Source organism: Bison bison, unplaced genomic scaffold, assembly GCF_000754665.1.
Source record: "Bison bison bison isolate TAMUID 2011002044 unplaced genomic scaffold, Bison_UMD1.0 scf7180017864263, whole genome shotgun sequence".
In the NCBI taxonomy this organism is placed as follows: domain Eukaryota; kingdom Metazoa; phylum Chordata; class Mammalia; order Artiodactyla; family Bovidae; genus Bison; species Bison bison.
The window spans coordinates 5106752-5124691 of record NW_011494835.1 but is presented as its reverse complement, the minus strand read 5'-3'; the positions used below and the strand labels follow the sequence as shown (position 1 = coordinate 5124691).

At 36.1% G+C, this 17940-nt stretch overlaps 1 protein-coding gene across 2 annotated transcripts in view; it reads left to right on the top strand.

Moving 5' to 3' along the window:
- Positions 1–17940, top strand: part of BANK1 (B-cell scaffold protein with ankyrin repeats 1) — a 319221-nt gene that overhangs the window by 32958 nt on the left and 268323 nt on the right. For both annotated transcript variants that reach the window (XM_010848289.1, XM_010848288.1), the window contains one exon: positions 8691–9089. In XM_010848289.1, coding sequence (XP_010846591.1) covers positions 8711–9089 — 379 coding nt within the window. In that variant the 5' untranslated portion in view covers positions 8691–8710. Of the gene's footprint in view, positions 1–8690; positions 9090–17940 lie in introns of those variants that run through there.

Below are 17940 nucleotides of genomic sequence, written 5' to 3'. Positions count from 1 at the left end.
CACTGACTCGATGGACATGAGTCTGAGTGAACTCCGGGAGTTGGTGATGGACAGGGAGGCCTGGCGTGCTGCGATTCATGGGGTCGCAAAGAGTCGGACATGACTGAGCAACTCATCTGATCTGATGATTAGATCAAGATTAATGTTCATGTCATTTCTAATAAGTGCGTGATGGCTCTAAGTTATTTCTTTGTGCATTTTTGTTTCTTCTGCTCTTTGGTTACCAGTTAGAAAACTGTAATATTGAAAAGATGCATCATTCAGTCTTTCTCCATTATACACAAACATGGGTAAGAGATGAGATCTTACTCAAAAAGAGGAAAATCTGCCATTTGAAGCTGTGCATATATAATAGGAAATATTTAGATTCATGATCAGTCTCTTTCTTTTGGCAATATGTAGTCTAATTTAATCTCATAGCAAAAGCAATTATTAATATCAGTTATTAGTACAAATTTTCTTCAGACTTGAAGATATGTTCAATATTTTGTAAGAGAAATTAAAAAGGCATCATTATGGAATCTTAAGGGACACTTTATAATAAATTTAAGTCTATTTTGTTCCTACTGTTGTAGTATAAGCTGGCATTTACTTTATGTTGCTAGACCTGAGATTTACATTTTAAATAATTTATTTGCAGACCATAATTGCTTCTTAATTAGCAATTTCCCTTTATCTTGATGACACTTTACAGGAATGAACATTCTGTGTTTCTATATTTCAGGTTCATCCTTTATGATTTCATTTCACAGCCTATAAAATTTGGCCAACATTAATAACAATAACCGTCTTTAAATGGGCAGAATAATGATTTAGGTTTGATATAATTCAAGTGCATAAAACGAAGTTCATTTCAAGGCTAGTAGGCTCCTCTTAAGAAATCATAGAGAACTGTTGTTGAGTCTGCAATTCAGTTGTTACTCAAGGATAGGCTTTTTTCTAGAATAAGGAAAAAGAAAGTCATGGCTGTGAAAGGCCTTTTAATTAACTTTTGTATTTTGAGTCAACACAATTTTATACAAAAAGATTGGAAGGTAACTCAAAGACCATTTACTATCTTCCAGCCATGACAAGTTAATCAATGTGATCATCAGTAAAACAAAAATAACAAGGCCAACTCCATACAGTTTTATGGATAGTAAATGAAGTAATGCATGTTAAATGCTTAGAAACATAACTGGTTCATGAAACATCTCAATAAATAATATTTAATAAAATTAAAAAGCCTGAAATAATGAAATCCATAGGAAAGAGAGGGATTTAATGCTATTCTTAGTTTCTGAAAATTGGCAAACAGAGGTTACTAAGTACAAGTCAAATATAAATTTTAAAGGAAGGCACAATTTTAGCTTAAGAAAAAAATGGGCTCTAAGTGTTGAGAGAAACTTCCTGTCTAATTTCCTTGGGAAATTTTGAAAGATAGGTTATGATTGTCTCTAGAATTGATTTTCTATGGTTATCTCCCTATGGTACTGTGATATCCAACCATATAATGGGGCAGTATTCATTCTGTGCTTTAATACATCCTTATAACTTTATCTATAATTTCAGTGATTTAAGTTCTAGTCAAGAAGGAAGTAATGTACATTCTTCACAGACATCCATAGTCCTATAGAGTTGGTTTATTTCCTCTTTTTTCCTTGATAGGAAACCAGGCTCCCAGTGAATTTCACATACTTTCCATATTTGATTTTAACTCATAATCTGCTTAATAGAGACTAATCTAGCTCATAGCACTACAGAGAATCTATTTTAACCTTTTAAATAATGTTATTGTGTCCTCTGCTATTGGAGGTTAAAAGTGCAGACTGTAGAGTCAGACCACCTGTGCTGGAATCTTAATTCCAAAATTGAATTTAGTTTTCTCATCTGTAAAATAAGATAAGAATAATATTAGAGTAAATAGGGTAAGTTAATAGGGTAAATTTAGAAGATTAAGTGAAATAACATATGTAAAACAGCAAGAGTCCTAGTATATATTAAGTGCTTGATAATTTGTTATTAGTTTTATTTTTACTCTAATTATTCCAGAACTAAATGGCAACTTACTCTGGCTATGTGTAAGATGGGAAAATTCTTCCCCTACTGTTCCTCAAATATAGAAATGCTGAATTATAACACTGTTTGTGTTTGTTTAATAAATATTTATTTAACATTGAGGCTGGGTGAAACACTACATGGAGAAAAGCAGAATTATGCTGATGATTCATATAGAACTTGTGTATGATTCCCATATGTTTTCTGCCAGATGTTTTTTCTCATTCTGTGATATAAATGTATTTTAAAATATATTTATATACATTTGTTGAATATCCATTCAAGAAATTATGCTATGCATCGTGTAGGAATCTGTGAATTGAAAGAGGCAGCATCTTCCTTGGAGATGCTATGTATATCATGAGGAAAGACATAGATAAATCAATAAAGATACAAAAATTCTCAAAGTCATTGTGTTATTAATTGCAACTTCAATGGTGTAGAAAAATGCATATTATATCCAGAGGGAGAAAGATGTTTATGGAATACAGCAGTTTTGGTGTTTTGTTCTTTGTGCTTAATACCTTAACAAATTAATTTTTAAGAATCATTGCATTGTTTTATAAAGTAATACAATTTTACTACAAAAATATTAGTGATATGGAAGAGTAACATAAAAGAAGTCATACATCTCTCAAAATTTACCTCTCATGTACAACTGTTGGTTGCTCACAGCCAATAGAATTATGCTGTAGTTTGAGTTAGATGGGCAGGATTATTTAAAAGTGAGAACATAATCTATACGCTATTTTTAAATAAAATAATAGGTCATTTACTATTAAGAAAACTAAAGTTACAAAAAATAGTGAAAGAATTGAGTCACTTTATATTCAAATTCAGTATTAAATGACTGAATTCTATGAAAGATGATGTTAATACTTTATACTTTCTTCTCCTCAAATGCTCAGTTTTTCCATTCTATGGTCACTTCTATTTCATCAAGATTTTTAACATTTACATTTTGCAGTGCTATCCTAATCCTTATGATACTTAGTCTTTGACCTATATGTACATGTATTCAAGTTACCATGTGTTCTTCTTCTAAAGTTTTTACATTTCCATTTTGCCTACTTTTGTTCTTCTATTTGCTGGCTGGGTTTTCTTCTTTATTTAAATTTTGATTATAGTTATACTTGAATATTGAACAATGATAAAACATCTCTAATAAAAATCAGTAATTCTTTGCTCTTCCCCTTGCCAGAAACAATTTCATCCCTTCCTCATTCAATACAGTTCAGTCACTCAGTCATGTCCGACTCTTTGCAACCCCATGGACTGCAGCATGCCAGGCTTCCCTGTCCATTACCAACTCCCAGAGCTTGCTCAAACTCATGTCCGTCGAGTCGGTGATGCCATCCAACCATCTCTTCCTCTGTCATCCCCTTCTCCTCCTGCCTTCAATCTTCCCAGCATCAGGGTCTTTTCCAGTGAGTCAAGTCTTCACATCAGGCGGCCAAAGTATTGGAGTTTCAGCTCTAGCATCAGTTCTTCCCATGAATATTCAGGACTGATTTCCTTTAGGATTGACTGATTGGATCTTCTTGCAGTCCAGGGGACTTTCAAGAGTCTTCTCCAGCACCACAGTTCAAAAGCATCAATTCTTCAGTGCTCAGCTTTCTTTATGGTCCAACTCTCACATCTGTACATAACTACTGGAAAAACCATAGCTTTGATTAGATGAACCTTTGTCAGTAATGTCTCTGCTTTTTAATATGCTGCCTAGGTTGCTCATGGCTACAGTCAGCATCTGCAGTGATTTTGGAGCCCCCCAAAATAAAGTCTGTCAGTGTTTCCACTGTTTCCCCATCTATTTGCCATGAAGTGATGGGGCCGGATGCCATAATCTTCATTTTTTGAATGTTGAGTTTTAGGCCAACTTCTTCTCTTTCCTCATTCACTTTCATCAAGAGGCTCTTCTGTTCCTCTTTGCTTTCTGCCATAAGGGTGGTGTCATCTGCATATCTGAAGTTATTGATTTTTCACCCGGCAATTTTGATTCCAGCTTGTGCTTCATCCAGCCCAGTATTTCCCATGATGTACTTTGCGTATAAGTTAAATAGGAAGGGTGACAACATATATCCTTGACATACTCCTTTGCCTATTTGGAACCAGTCTGTTGTTCCACGTCCAGTTTTTCCAGTTGCTTCTTGTCATGCATAGAGATTTCTCAGGAGGCAGGTAAGGTGGTCTGGTATTCCCATCTTTTTAAGAATTTTCCACAGTTCATTGTGATCCACACAGTCAGAGGATTTGGCGTAGTCAATAAAGCAGAAGTCCCTGTTTTTCGGAAACTCTCTTGCTTTTTCTATGATCCAATGGATGTTGGCAATTTGATCTCTGGTTCCTCTGCCTTTTCTAAATCCAGCTTGAGTATCTGCAAGTTCATGGTTCTTGTACTGTTGAAGCCTGGTTTGGAAAATTTTGAGCATTAATTTGCTAGCATGTGAGATAAGTGCAATTGTGCAATAATTTGAACATTCTTGGCATTGCCTTTCTTTGGGATTGGAATGAAAACTGACCTTTTCCAGTCCTGTGGCCACTGCTGAATTTTTTGGATTTTCTGGCATATTGAGTACAGTACTTTCACAGCATCATCATTTAGGGTTTGAAATAGCTCAACTGGAATTCCATTACCTCCACTAGCTTTGTTTGTAGTGATGCTTCCTAAGGCCCACTTGACTTCACATTCCAGGATGTCTGGCTCTAGGTGAGTGATCACACCACCATCTTTATCTGGATTATGAAGATCTTTTTTGTACAGTTCTTCTGTGTATTCTTGCCACCTCTTCTTAATATCTGTGTTTCTGTCAGGTCCATACTATTTCTGTCCTTTATCGATCCCATCTTTGCATGAAATGTTCCCTTGGTATCTCTAATTTTCTTGAGGAGTTCTCTAGTCTTTCCCATTCTATTGTTTTCCTCTATTTCTTTGCATTGATCACTGAGGAAGGCTTTCTTGCCTCTCCTTGCTATTCTTTGGGATTCTGCATTCAAATGGGTATATCTTTCCTTTTCTCCTTTGCCTTTAGCTTCTCTTCTTTTCTCAGCTATTTGTAAGGCCTCCTCAGACTACCATTTTGCCTTTTTGCATTTTTTTTTCTTGGGGATGGTCTTGCTCACTGCTTCCTGTACAATGTCACAAACCTCCATACATAGTTCTTCAGGCACTCTGTATATCAGATATAATCCTTGGGATCTCATACCCTCCTAGGAACCTCAAGAACTGTTAGTTTTCCAAATTCTACTGTTACTCTATTTTGTGTTTCCTCTATTATTTCTTAGTTTACTAATTCTATTACCTATTTTTTCCTATTATATGCTAGATAAGGATTTCAATCTATTAGCCTTTGAGAGTCTTTCCTTATTCCCCAGTGTATTTAAATCACAACTTGAAGCTAAACCATTAGACATATTTTACATTATTATGATTGTTTAGTCCATTTGAGGCTGCTTTAATACAATACCATAGACATGGTGGCCTGAACAACGAACATTTATTTCTCATAGTTCTGGAAGCTAGAAGTCCAAAGTCAGGGCACCAGCAGGTCAAATCCTGGTGAGGTCCCTCTGCTGAGTTACAGATTGCTGATGTCTTTCTGTGATCTCACATGGCACAAGGGACAAGGCTCCCTGGAGCCTCCTTTATAAGTGCTCTAATTTCATTCATGAGGGCTGCATTCTCATGACCTCATCACCTCCTATTGGTCCACCTTCTAATTCCATCACACTGAGGGCTATCGTTTTAATATATGACTGTAGGGGAGGACATAAATATTCAGTTCATAACAATGATTATATGTACATTTATACTATTAATCCAAATAGTACATAATGACCCTGGTTTCTTTTTTGTTTTGTTTTGCTGTGTTTTTCTGCTATTTATTTTACTTCTTTTGTAGTTTGCATGTAAAAGATTGTAATATATCTATCTTTAATTTTTTTCAAAATGTCCAATCAGAATTTTCAAACCATCAGCATTTTTCCTCAAATTTTCAAATATATGATACAATCTTACAATTGTTTTATTTTCTTTGGATCTCCCTCCTGAAATGCTCCATTCTTCTATTATAAGTCCCTATGCCTCTCAAACAGCTGGCATCCTGAAACTATTTCTTTTTCTCTTGGTATTTTAATTTACATTTTTATTGTAATATAACTTACATTTCCAGTCTAAGATATATAGATGAATAGATTTTTATGTAAGTGTACTTTGTGTACCAACCACTCAGATCAAGATATAGAACATTTTCAGAACCCCAGCATGTTCCTTCTTATCCGCTTCCATTCATTAATCCTATCTCAAATGTTTTGATCTGTATCACGGTGGGTTTGTTTTTTTTTTCTGTTTTTTAACTTCAGATAAACACTGTCATTCAGTATATACTTGTTTTTTCTTTCACTCAACATTACGTCTTTGGATTCATCCATTTGCATTAGCAGTGATTCATTTTTATTGCTGTACGATATTCTACAGTATGAAGATACTATAAAATATTTTTGTAAGAGCTGTCTTATAATTTATCATAACGTGGCCTTGAAACTGCTCTGTAAAAAATATATCAACCCAATATTTTTCTCCTCCTGGATGACTTGCTTTTCTTTCCTGGATATATGAAGAGGTTTTATAATAATAGTTAAACCAAGAGAAATTTAATCAAGATATGTTTTCTCTAACAATTTTTCCATGAAATTTCTTTTTCTTCCATATTTTAAAGATTTTAAAACTATATTTAAATTTTTTAATATGTCCTTTGTTCTCTTCTATTTCAGGTTTTTGGAGTATCTTTATGTTCATTCAATGTTTTCCTTTTTTGGCTCTTATCCATATATATCGGATTTTTCATCAATTCTTTAATTTTGTTCTCTATTTTTGTGTTTACTATGAAAATATAAAGCTTTACTTTGAGGCCAGAGATAAAATATTATCTATGTCTAATCTAGTCAGTGCTTTTTCTGATTTATTTTCTGAGCAATGGTACTGCTTTGGCTTTTGATCTTTTTATCTATTTATTATACCCTTTCAAATGATTCTTTTAAAAATATCAAATCAACTTGTTTTTGACCTTAGGTTTTATTTAATTAATTTTTAATACTCTGAAGAACTTTTCTTGTGTTTTTCTTCCCTGCTTATCATTTCTCCTAGTTTTTTCATGTTGTGCTGCTTTCATTATTATGATGACCATATTATTATTGTTCATATGGTTGCCATCATCTCTTTCAATAACTACGAGTTTGTATTGCTAATCCTTTTATCTTGCTCATGATTCTCTTAGCTCAGTTTAGACTTTCTATTTGCTTAATACTGTCTGGGTAAATTACCCTTAAGCTCTCTTCCCTACTGGCTACTTTTTATTTTTCCATGCAAGCTATAGTTTGAGAGAGAATATCTATATTCCAGTCAGTTGTTACGGCGTGAGAGAAAAGAGGAGAAGGAAGATCTGTCCAATGTGAGAGTCACATTGGAGGTAGTGGATTATAGTCTCTAATGAGACCTTTTCTGCAAGACCCCTCCCAGTGCTCAGGGATGCTCTTGATTTCCTGTGCACTTTGACTGGCTTCACTGCCTCACCTTGAGTCCCGACTTCTTCAGGATTTAGCCTTTCTTGCTTCTGCGGACGTCCCTGACCAGTTTCCAATTAGGGGAGAGATTCATGACCACCCTGACAGTTTGGTGGTTTATAAGTTTTTCCATCAGTTCTGGTTTTAGGGTAGGAGATAGATAGGACTAGCATTGCCTCACTAGAACCTCCTATTTATTTCATCAACATTAACGTTTTAGTTTCTGACATAATATTCCCTTTGTTTTTTATTATTGAATTTTTTTTCTTTAATTTTTTTATTTTATTAGTTTTCTGGGCATGCAAATTCTATACTCTGCCTTGATGTACCCATCTTTACCTGGAAGAAGTATTTTCAAGTCCTCCAACATATATTCTCTTATTTCTTTTCAGAATAATCTGATTCATGAGGTAGGGCTTATTAAAAAAAAACAAACAACCTTCATTTAGTTGATGAAGAAACAATGACTGAAAGGAATTAAGTAGGTAAATCTAGTTAAAATTACATGGTTACTGGTAGAGCCATGCTTGGTAGCCCAGCGTCCCTAATCCCCCAGAACAGTCTTTTCATTCTATCTCAAGGCCTCTCATTTACTTCAGTTGAGCTTCCTAGGTTCACACTTGTGCAGTGAGGACAGTGTACACTTGCACAAAGCATGAACTCTGTGTTGCATCTGAAGAATTATTTTAATCCCATAGGGTTACTTTGGGGATACTACAAATCATATTATTGCTCTCTAGTATAAACAAATTAAGGGCTTCCCAGGTGGCACTAGTGGTAAAGAACCTGCCTGACAATGCAGGAAATTAAGAGATGCAGGTTGAAACCCAGGGTTGGGAAGAGCCCCTGGAGGAGGGCATGGCAACTCACTCTAGTGTTCTTGCCTGGAGAATCCCATGGACAGAGAAGCCTGGTGGGCTGTGGTCCATAGGGTCGCAAAGAGTTGGATGCGACTGAAGCGACTTTGCATGCACACGCATAAGCAAATTAACATATTCCATAAGAAGTATGTTTAATTCTTCAAGAACTGATAATATCATCTGCTTTTAGCCTGTCGATATAAGAAAAGTAATACATTATTTTCTCTTTTCCAGAAAATGCAAAAGACATCATCATGATATATGAAGGAGATGCTGAGGAATGGGCTCTGTACTTGAGCGAAGTTTTCTCACATGTTGTGAAAACGGAAGCAACCCTTTTATATTGCTTGGAGAATTGCTCTCTTCGGGATTTGGAATTGCTGAATTTAAGCTCCTACAAGTGTAAACTTTTGATATTATCAAATAGCCTGCTTGAAAACCTATCTCCAAAGAAAGGTCAATTTCTGAAAAACATACTTCATTCACCAGAAAGTGTGGTCACTCTGCTGTGTGGGATGAAGAGTTCAGATCAACTCTACAAATTATTGAACATCTCTAGAAGCAGATGGGAGATCTCAACTGAGCAGGAGCCTGAAGAATACATCTCTGTAATTGAGAGTATCATATTCGGAGGTAGCGTTGCCAAATCTTATTTGTTTGTTTTTGTTTGTTTATTTTTTTAATTAAAACTTTGAAAGTTTTTTTTGAACCAGTGAATATTTGACAGTGGAACTAAAGAAAAGAAAAAGGAAATCCAACTTTATTTAACAGTATATTATACTTTCCTCAAAATTCATGAAGATTCTTAATTTTAGCTTTATTTCAGACAATGTTTATCAGTGGTTCAAAAAATGGTTTATAAACATATTCCTTAGGGCAGCTTGCCAGAGATCATACTTTGTAGAACAATATGCTAGATTATATGTTAGTTTTTGTTTTAGTTTTCCTTTTTCTTATTTTTGGGAGGGGGGCTTTTTTCCGCAAGACATAGATTCAATATTATTCTTATTTCAGGCATAATGTCTTGGCTTCTGTCTTTAAATGTTTGCTCTATCTTATTAATATGATTTTCTTTTTCAGAAATTCCTTTTATATATGTGTTTGATTTATTTTATCTTAATATACAGTTTCTAATTCTTTTTGATTCTTTATTAATATCAGTTTATTAATACTTAGCTTGTATTCATCATTTCAGTCCTTGCTACATTCTTATATTTTCTGTACTCTCTTCCCCTATATTATTTCAAATTTTGTCTTCATTTTTATATTGCTTTACTTCTTTCATTTTAACCTTTGGTTGAACACAGGAAGTTTGCAATGAATTTCTTGTTCTTCTTCTGAACAGCTTGATTTCTCCATTGTATAATAGGGTGATCATAATTTATTACATTTTAAAAATTCATGGAAAAATGCTTGGTCACAATTTTCTACTTTTATGGCAATGAGATTTTAGTATGTGATTCTTTATGTGCAATTGGTTTGCTCTTTCTCTCCTAGTTACCTTCATGTGGATCCTGTGCTGGACCAGTTTTTCTTTTGTGTCACTGAATACAGTGAGTTTTTCCTTGGTCTAGCCAAGGGAGACAGAGAATGTGGGTTTTGTTGTTTGTTCTTCCCCACCCCCACAATGAAAGACTTTACTTTGTTTTCACAAGGCAGAGACTGCTTTCCACAGATTTGTCTTTTCTGTATGAGTTCTTCATTTAGCCTCACCTTTTCTGCTTTTTGGAACCAAAGCACTTCCACCTGAAACTGTTGCATCGTGCCTACAATATAGAAAGGCATGACCTCTAGACTTAGAGAAAGCTATGCTTGTTAGCTCTTTTTGAAATCTGATTTTGGAACCATTCTATTGACCTGGAGGTCTAAGAGGTCACTGTTTGCTCTTTTCAGAGAATAGGACATTTGCATAATTGTTTCTCATTCTCTATGTTTTGGGATGATTTGCAGTAATAAAAAAGGGAAAATGTTGACCCTACGCTATGATTTTCAAACTGGCAGTCCTCTAATATCTAATAATCTGTTACTTTTAATTTGTGTTTAGTATTCCCCAAGTACCTTTTGTATTTTTAGTTGAAAAGGAAAAATGTTGCAATTGGAAATGATAAAACATTTATTACAGTAAAATACACATAAGAACATAAGATGCAAGTAAGTTTATGCTCATTGTCTCCTCTGATACAGAGGAACACTAAAAATTTGTGGTAAAATTTTGAGTGGTTTTCCACATCCATTATTTTTACTTCCTTGAAGAATTCAAATTGTATTGGCCACTTAATTATGATATCACTATTGTGTAAAAATATCTGGGCATATCTTATTGTTGTTTTGATTGTTTTGTTTTATGATGAGTACCGTTGAGTGGCTATGTCAACTATATTTTCAAATTGTATTCCCATTGATATTTGATAGGAAAAAATTCTTATAGCTATGGACAACATAGGACTATTTTTGAAGACATTGTTAGCTCTCATCTTCCCATATTCAGTTTTTACACTGATTTCTTATAATAGCTTCAGTTGAGTTCAGTTGCTCAGTTGTGTCCGACTCTTTGCAACCCCATGAACCGCAGAATGCCAGGCCTCCCTGTCCATCACCAACTCCCGGAGTTCACTCAAACTCATGTCCATTGAGTTGGTGATGCCATCCAACCATCTCATCCTCTGTCATCCCCTTCTCCTCCTGCCCTCAATCTTTCCCAGCATCAGGGTCTTTTCAAATGAGTCAGCTCTTTGCATCAGGTGGCCAAAGTGTTGGAGTTTCAGCTTCAACATCAGTCCTTCCAATGAACACCTAGGACTGATCTCCAGGATGGACTGGTTGGCTCTCCTTGCAGTCCAAGGGACTCTCAAGAGTCTTCTCAACACCACAGTTCAAAAGCATCAATTCTTTGGCGCTCAGCTTTCTTTATGGTCCAACTCTCACATCCATACATGACTACTGGAAAAACCATAGCCTTGACTAGATGGACCTTTGTTGGCAAAGATATAAGAAGAAGAGAAAGAGAGGAAGGTGACCCAGTGGATGAGCTGGGATCACAGGAACTGGTACACACTCTTTTAAGGGAAGGATTCATAAGCAGCAAAATACATAATAATAATACTCAGAAATGTTAGTTGATTTTATATAGATTTGAGATCAGATAATTCATATTACATATAAACTATGCTGTATGAAACCTATACATGTGAAAAGATTAGAAGGAGAAAACAAGGTAAAGATCCAAAAATAGATGTTCAGGCCATTTCTGTCATTACCATTAGTATAAGTATGTGCTGTATACTAGGATAATTGCATCACCTTCCATTGAACACATCTCAGATCTTTTCTACTTGAAAATATACTCGTTTCTAATTCTATTAAATTTTTATTATTGCTTATTTATAACTCTCTCATTATATTCTTTGTAATTGTTTTGACAATTTCTTCTCATTATTTTCTGTTTCAAAAATGTAATGCTGCTTTCTTTCTAAAATATTTCAGCATTTTGAATATCGAAAAAAAATAGTAGAAGAATACAAATTGTGTTTCTAAGTTTATAAATGTTTACTGGTACAGTCGAGTTTCACTTTGTTAATGATGAACGGGTTTATTGTGGTATTTCTGTCAAGATTACAAAATTGAAATTTGAAAGAGTAAAGATGGCAGTGTAGGAGAATCCCACATTTACCTTTTCCCATGGATCAAGCACATCTATTAATACAACTATATTTGGAATAGTTCCCTAAGAAAGGGACCTGAAAACTGGATGAACAACAAATGGTAAAAGAACCGTACGGTTGGCTCAACAGGGAATATGTCCAAGAAAACTATAGAACTGTAGGAAATAGAAACCTGCTCATAAAGGGCTCCCACACAACACACTTGATATGAAAACCGGTGCAGAAATACCAGATTGAAAAGCATATGGTCCACAGGAGAGGGGACCCACTTACTAATCTTAAAGCATCTGAAGCATCTGCCAGGGAGGCAGGAACCAGTTGAGATGCTCCCCAGAGACTAAGACACTGGCGGGAGATGTTTTTGTGTGGGGGTGGTCTCAGGCTACTTTCCTAATGCTGTCACTGGTACTTGTCATGTTTTAATCCTCCCTCCAATCTGTCACCACAGCGGGCATACCCTACTGAGAGCCACACCTACTCCTGTGCCTCAGCTGAACCTTGAAGCCAGGCCAGAGCTATCTCTGCCCACCAGTGTGCTATGGCAGTTGGGCTGTGCCACAGCAAGACTTAGTAGATATATATATTGAACATTCCGTTCAAAAGCATCAGAATTGACATTTTTTTCAAGAGCACATAAACAGTCTCAAGAATAGATTACATGTTAGGTCATAAAGTTTCTATGTTAAAGTAGAATGGAATCATATTAAGCATCTTCTCCAATCATAATGGTAGGAAACTAGAAATCAATCATAAGAAAAAATGAAAAAAAAAAACACAAAAACGTAGACCATAAACAACATGCTATTGAACAATCAATGGGTCATCAAAGATATCAGAGGAGATTATGGCATGTCTCCTAGAGATAAATAAAAACATAAATAGAATATATCAAAATCCATGGGGTGCAGCAAAAATGCTTCTAAGAAGGAAGTCCACAGCAATATAGGCCTACATCAGGAAGCAAGAAGTATCCCCAATAAACAATCTAACTTTACAAAAGGAATCAGAAAAAATAGCAAATAAAACCCAAAATTAGTAGAAGGAAGAAAATAATATCAGAGAAATGTATTAGAGACAAAAAACAATAGAAAATATCAATGAAACTAAGAATTAGTTCTTTGAAATAATAAGCAAAATCAACAAATATTAGATAGACTAACCAGGAAAGAGAGAAAGAACTCATATAAATAAAGTCAGAAATGAAAGAGAAGTTAGAAGATCCACAAAGGATCCACAAAGGATCATGAGGCTACCACAGTTATATGCCAACAAATTGAACAACACAAAAGAAATGGATAAATTACTAGAAACATGCAATCTTTCAAGACTAAATCAGAAGGAAATAGAAAATCTAAATAGACTGATTATTAGTAAGGAAGTTGAAACTATATAAAAAAACCCAGGACCAATATGTTTCACCAAAGTCACCAATACTAATAAATTGTGTAAAACCTTCAAAGAAGATTTAGCACCTATCCATTTTGAACTCTTCTAAAAATTTTTAGGGACAGGAAATGTTCAAAAGACAATATACAAAGCCAGCATTACCCTGACACCAAAACCAGACAATGACACCACAAAAAAAGAGAAAATTACAGGCCAACATCCGTAATGAATATGGATGCAAAAATCATCAACAAAACATTAGCAAAATTAATCCAACAATACACTAAAAGGATGATACATCATGATCGAGAGGGATTTATTCCAGAAATGCAAAGATGGTCCAATATCTGTCTGGTCCAACATCTAAATTATCCAACATGACACATAATATTAACAAAATGAAGGATAAAATTTATATGATCATTTCAATAGGTGCATAAAAACCATTTGACAAAGTTCAAAATATATTTATGATAAAAATTCTAAACAAAGTGGGTTGAGAGAAAGCATACCTCAATATAATAAAGGTCATACATGATAAACTTTCAGTAGCATCACACTCAACAGTGAAGAGCAAGCTAAATATGCCTCTCTTGCCACTTTTATTCACCACAGTTTTGGAAATTCTAGCCTCAGATTTAGGAGAAGGCAATGGCACCCCACTCCAGTACTCTTGCCTGGAAAATCCCATGGATGGAGGAGCCTGGTGGGCTGCAGTCCATGGGGTCACTAAGAGTCGGACACGACTGAGCGACTTCACTTTCACTTTTCACTTTCATGCATTGGAGAAGGAAATGGCAACCCACTCCAGTGTTCTTGCCTGGAGAATCCCAGGGACGGGGGAGCCTGGTGGGCTGCCGTCTATGGGGTTGCACAGAGTCGAACATGACTAAAGTGACTTAGCATAGCCTCAGATTTAGGCAAGAAAAAGAAAAATTGTTCAAATAAGAAAGGGAGAAGTAAAACTGTCACCATTTGCTGATCACATAATGCTGTATGTAGAAAACCCTAATAAGTCCACCAAAAAACTGCTAGAACTAATTAATTAATTTGGTAAATTTTCAAGATATGAAATCAACATACATATATCTGTGGTGTTTCTATACAGTAATAAAGAAATATCAGAAAGAAAAATTAATAAAACCATCCCATTTACAATTTCATCATAAGAATAAAATACTCAATATTTTAAATTTAACCAAGGAGGTGAAAGACCTGTACACTGAAAACTGTAAGACACTAATGAAGGAAATTAAGGAGACACAAATATATGAAACTATGTTCTTTATTTACGGATTGAAATAATTAATTTTGTAAAAATGTCTGTACTACCCAAAGCAATCTACAGATGCATTACCATCCCTATCAAAATACCAAATGATATATTTCACGGAACTAGAACAAATAATTCTAAAATTTGAATGGCGCTGCTAAACATTGCAGAGAGTTCAAACAATATTGAGAAAGAAAAACAAAGCTAGACATATTACACTGGCTGACATCAAACTATATTACAAAGCTCTAATAATAAAGTCAGTGTGGTTCTGGCTCAAAATAGGCACAGATCAATTAAACAGAACTGAGACCTCAGAAATAAACCTACATGTATATGGACAGTTAATTTTTGATAAGGAGCAAAGAGCATACAATGGAGAAAGGATAGGTGGTTCTGTGGTGAAGAATACACCTGCCAATGTAGGAGACACGGGTTTGATCCCTGAGTTGGGAAGATCCTCTGGAGTAGGAACTGGCAACCCACTCCAGTATTTTTGCCTGGTAAAATCCCATGGACAGAGAAGCCTAGATGGCTACAGTCCGTGGTGTCATATGGTATCACAAAGAGTCAGACACAGCCGAGTGACGGAGCACACAGGTAGTAGATAGCAGCATTGCACAATGTTCAGTTCTCAGAACTTTAAATTGTGAGATGATAAGCAAGAGAACATCCCTGTTAGGAAATATTTAGGAGTAATGGGGTGTGATGTCAACTGGCATGCATATGCACAACACAGACATACACATAGAGAGATACATCTATTTACAAAGATCTGTGTGTGTGTGTGTGTATGATTATTGGCTAAATATCCTTAGTTATCTCCTATACATATCTGTGGTTCTAAGAGATGAACAAAAGCAAAGTAAGCACATTCTAAGAGATGAACAAAAGTAAGCACAGTCTAAGAGATGAATAGAAAGCAAAGTAAACTGATAGTTGTGCATCTTTGAGAGGTGGTGGCTTTTGAAGGACATAGTTCAGTGCATGCACTGTGAAGCTAGACCTAATTACCCTGTAGGCAGCATTCTTGGAGCTTCCACATGTCCATTTTGTATGTAACAATATAGCATTTTACTGCCACTCTTACTGGTGGGATGGGGTTGGGGAAGTCATCGGGCATGAAGAGTTGTGTTTCCTCTGTATTGTTTACTGACTTTTTTCTTCTACATAATGTTTTAGCCCTTTATGTCAAATACCATGTCATATGTCTTATACTCTTGTTTGTTGTATTCTGTGTCTCTTAGAAAAATTGAATACTTCAAAACCATAAAATGATGTTTAGGTATAATAAACTCATGTTGACTTTCTCCCCCAGATTTTCTGCGTAAGGTAAATGTTTAAAGGGGAAACTTACTGTTGTCAATTAAGCTGATATTGCTGCTGCTGCTAAGTCACTTCAGTCATGTCCGACTCTGTGCGACCCCATAGACGGCAGCCCACTAGGCTCCCCTGTCTCTAGGATTCTCCAGGCAAGAACACTGGAGTGGGTTGCCATTTCCTTCTCCCATGCATGAAAGTGAAAAGTGAAAGTGAAGTTGCTCAGTCATGTCCGACTCTTAGCGACCCCATGGACTACAGCCTACCAGGCTCCTCCGTCCATGGGATTTTCCAGGCAAGAGTACTGGAGCTGATATTAAATAAATGTATTTCCCACAGAAACCCTATTACCTGTCTCTGAGCCCAGGATAGTAGGCATAGGGAAGAGCTGACTTAATACTGTCCACCTGATATTATTGTGATGATTCAATTATTTAATACATTTACAGTGCTTACAAGAGCTCCTGTCAAAGAATCTATGCTCAGTAAACATAAGCTAGTTTTATTACGTTTCTGTGTATTGATTAAATGAGAGGAAGAAAGAAAGGAAGGGAGGGAGGGAGAAATATAGAGAGGGAAAAAGACAAAAGTAGAGAGGGGAAATAAGGGAGGAGGAGAGGGGAGCCCACATCTGAGAGTGGGGGAGAGAGGCAGGGGCTCTGCTGCCTTCAAATAGAGGCCATGGTGTTATGATTGGGCTAGAAAGAGAGATCAGAGATGTGAATGAAAAGTTCAAGGCTGAAAGAGTGTCAAGGAAAGAAGGGAGTCAAATATTAGGTAAACAGTAAAACATCTTTGAGAGGTCAGAGTTCAGGAAACAAGAAAACAGGTGGGAATTGAAGTAGGAAAAAACAGGAAAAAAAGAATTGATTTACGTCACTAAGGCTGATAACAAAAAACAGCTTCATTTATTTTGGAATTTACACCTACTCCTTGGGTGGCCCCAAGCCAATCAGCAGGTGAGGGCCTGAAGGCTTTGGACTAACTCAGAAAAAAATACCTTCAGGGAATAGAAAGGAGGAGCTCCGAGAGTTTCTGTTTCTGTAGCTTGTCAAACAACAGCGTGATTTTCTCCCTGGATACATGTGGTTATTTGCACAAAGGATAAGTACGCTAAAAGCAAGCAGGAATTCTGTTTTCTCGTGGTTCTAGTTGTTCGTTTTCACAATTTATTGTGTTTCGGCTTTCTCTAATATGATGAATGAATTAGAAGCACAATCCTGATTTCTTAAGTGTTTGTAGTTTTCAAAGTTTATTTATTTATATTTGGTAAGAAGTTCAGTTCAGTTCAGTCGCTCAGTCGTGTCTGACTCTTTGCGACCCCATGAAGCGCAGTACGCCAGGCCTCCCTGTCCATCACCAACTCCCGGAGTTCACTCAGACTCATGTCCGTCGAGTCGGTGATGCCATCCAGCCATCTCATCCTCTGTCATCCCCTTCTCCTGCCCTCAATCCCTCCCAGCATCAGAGTCTTTTCCAGTGAGTCAACTCTTCCCATGAGGTGGCCAAAGTATTGGAGTTCTCCTTCCAAAGAACACCCAGGACTGATCTCCTTTAGAATGGACTGGTTGGATCTCCTTGCAGTCCAAGGGACTCTCAAGAGTCTTCTCCAACACCACAGTTCAAAAGCATCAATTCTTCGGTGCTCAGCTTTCTTCGCAGTCCAACTCTCACATCCATACTTGACCACTGGAAAAACCATAGCCTTGACTAGACGGACCTTTGTTGGTAAAGTAATGTCTCTGCTTTTGAATATGCTATCTAGGTTGGTCATAACTTTTCTTCCAAGGTGCTAAGCGGCTTTTAATTTCATGGCTGCAGTCACCATCTGCAGTGATTTTGG